Genomic DNA, 2,943 nt, shown 5'->3' with positions numbered 1-2,943 from the left:
GAATATTGATAAGCTTATATATGTGTGCTTAAAGACGCCCACGCCTCTGAGAAGGGAGAAAGAGGCAGAGACGGGGGGGTTAAAGTGAAAGAGAGAGGAGAGAGTGAGAGAGAGAGAGAGAGAGAGAGAGAGAGAGAGACTGGAGGATTGTGCATCAGTCTATTGGCGCTCAAATGGGTTATTGCGCACACAGCAGGCTGAACTATAGCGGTGACTCCAAGTACGACCCAAGTGTGAAGGCGTCCTATTTCTGAGCGTCAGACGGGGACCAGGGGGGCGTTTGAACCGCTGCGGAAAACTTGCCTTTATTTGATTTTCCCCTCAAATTGAAGACATAAGTGATGCTCAGTATGCGGACCGACTCTGAGGCTGCATGAACCGCGATTTTTCACATCTGAGAGCAGTTTAATGTGCTCTTTATCCTTTTCTCTCAGAGGATTACTCCTTCCCTCTATAACGATGGGTAAGTCGTTATGTTCTTCCCAATTTAGTGACACAGTTTCTCCCTCTTGAGGCTCTCACATGAGGTAGTTATAAACGACAGCTATTATCAGTTTCTTATTGATACTGATTTATTGGTTCCCAAACTGAATTTCTGACATCCAAAGAATGAGGTCTGCTGTTTGTTTAAGCATTCATTTAAATTATATTCCCGTTTTTCTGTCTGAATATATTCACATATCCATACCATAAAAGTAGCAAACGTCAGACTCTGTCATCAATTCTTCATGAAGCAGGTCTGGTGTCTCAGACATCTGAGACTTCAAGCTGCTCCTCACTACGTGATCTCCTGTTAGGAGAATGAATTTCTCACCTTTACTTATTTAAACGTCCTTGAGCACAGATTTTCTAAAAACCAAGTCATCCCTTTGATTGCCTGTGCCCCACTCTACCCCCAACAGGTTCGGTGATGTTGGACTGGAGGTTATCATGTCTTCTTCTGCAGGCAGCTGTTTTGCTGCTGCTCAGCAAGGGGGAGAGGATGTGCCCTGCGAGTTGTCGCTGCGAAGGAAAGATTGTTTATTGCGAGTCTGGCATCTTCCAAGACATCCCGGAAAACATCACCACGGGGTGCCAAGGTCTGTCTCTGCGTTATAACAACCTGCTGGTTCTGTTGCCGTACCAGTTTGCTCATCTCAATCAGCTTATTTGGCTTTACTTGGACCACAACTCCATCAATGCAATTGATGCTTTAGCTTTCCACGGTGTGCGCAGGCTCAAGGAGCTGATCCTCAGCTCCAACAAAATAACCCATCTGCACAACAACACATTCAGCGCCATACCAAACCTGCGAAATCTGGACCTATCCTACAATCAACTTCAGTCTCTGCAACCAGGACATTTTCATGGCCTGCGCAAGCTACAAAATCTCCACCTTCGGTCTAATGGGCTGAAACAGATCCTCATTCGCACATTTCTGGAATGCCGCAGCCTGGAGTTTCTAGACTTGGGTTATAATCGTTTGCGGAGCCTCACCCGCACAACATTCTTAGGCCTGTTCAAGTTGAAAGAGCTTCATTTAGAGCACAATCAATTTTCCAGGATTAATTTCTTCATTTTCCCACGCCTGTCCAACCTTCAAGCTCTTTATTTGCAATGGAACCGCATCCGATCCATCAGTCAAGGTGTGCCTTGGACCTGGCAGAGACTGCAGAAATTGGACCTGTCAGGGAATGAAATCCAAATCTTGGACCCAGCTGTTTTCCAGTGTATGCCGAGCTTACAAATACTCAACCTAGAATCAAACAAGCTGAGCAGTGTGCCTGTGGAGGCTGTGGCAGCGTGGACATCCCTGACCACCATCAGCCTGGCTGGTAATGCCTGGGACTGCAGCCCCAGCATCTGTCCTCTCATGGCATGGCTCAAAACCTTCAGAGACTCCAAAGACATTAGCATGATATGCAGCAGTCCCAAGTCTGTGCAGGGAGAAAGAGTCGTGGACGTGGTGAGAAACCACTCAACGTGTGTGGACATGTCAAATTTGTTCACAACCACAGCTCTCATTATTCTGACTTCAGCACAAGTTGTGAACATCACAACTCACCCGTCTCCCTCTGATGTTACAGACCTGTCTCGGAGTGAGTTACCTGCACAGAGATTAACCCCTTCACCTGTCCATCCTAGTGGGACAGACAGAAAGACAGCAGAGTCCACAACCATGAGCTCTACATCACCCATCTCCCCTGAACCCCCAACATCGTTTATCCCAGAGCTTCAGTTTGAACATATGGCTTTCCATAAAATCATTGCAGGCAGTGTAGCCCTGTTCCTGTCAGTGTCATTGATCCTCCTGGTTATTTATGTCTCGTGGAGGCGCTACCCCAACACCATGAGGCAGCTGCAGCAGCACTCAGTCAACCATAAGCGCAGGAAAAAGGCCCGCAAGCAGGAGCAGGATCTTAACTCTCAGCTGCAGGAGTACTATCTGAGCTACCATTCGAACTCAGAGACTATGGACTCTTTGGTGAATGAGACAAGGCCGTGCACGTGCACCATATCAGGATCCATAGAATGTGAGGTCTGAGCTGTCCACTCCACCTTAAGAGACTAAAAGTGCAATTGCTGAGCAGAGGTAAATGTTTTTTCCGCAAGATTAAGTGGTTTTATCTCTAATATGAGATGATAGATTCTGCAGCACTGAAGGAAATACTTGAGGGCATAGTACAATATAATTATGTGCACAGAAAAGAAGAGTGGAATGGAGAGATAAATTTGGAGAGAGCTAATTATCACCCTGACTGACACAAGAACACTGGCAGGGTCATCCAGGTTAGCTGTGTATGATTTCACGTCACAACTGGACCTCTGCCTCAGTAGAAGTCAGCTCTGTAGAGAGACCGACCATATTCTTAGTCAAACTAAATTGCCATAAAATATGAACCAACAAAGCCACTTTTTACTTGCTATTTTTTTTAAAATTATGTAGCTTGTAAAACATTTAGG

General features: G+C 46.0%; 1 protein-coding gene across 1 annotated transcript; it reads left to right on the top strand.

Moving 5' to 3' along the window:
- The first annotated feature begins 408 nt into the window (after positions 1-408).
- lrrtm4l2 (leucine rich repeat transmembrane neuronal 4 like 2) lies at positions 409-2,720 on the top strand. The gene is made up of 2 exons (XM_041042571.1): positions 409-463; positions 903-2,720. Exons 1-2 carry the CDS (start codon positions 409-411, stop codon positions 2,522-2,524), a joined length of 1,677 nt encoding a protein of 558 aa, XP_040898505.1. The 3' UTR covers positions 2,525-2,720.
- Positions 2,721-2,943: the final 223 nt, after the last annotated feature.

Source organism: Toxotes jaculatrix, chromosome 7, assembly GCF_017976425.1.
Source record: "Toxotes jaculatrix isolate fToxJac2 chromosome 7, fToxJac2.pri, whole genome shotgun sequence".
In the NCBI taxonomy this organism is placed as follows: Eukaryota; Metazoa; Chordata; class Actinopteri; family Toxotidae; genus Toxotes; species Toxotes jaculatrix.
Note: the sequence above shows the minus strand (reverse complement) of the source record. Positions and strands in the feature narration are given on the sequence as shown.

What these genes read in the sequence shown, in the direction of transcription:
- lrrtm4l2 (XM_041042571.1), top strand. Translation starts at nt 409, where the DNA reads ATGTGCTCTTTATCCTTTTCTCTCAGAGGATTACTCCTTCCCTCTATA. An exon ending in CCTTCCCTCTATAACGATGG is followed by an intron (nt 464 to 902) that starts GTAAGTCGTTAT and finishes TACCCCCAACAG; the next exon opens with GTTCGGTGATGTTGGACTGG.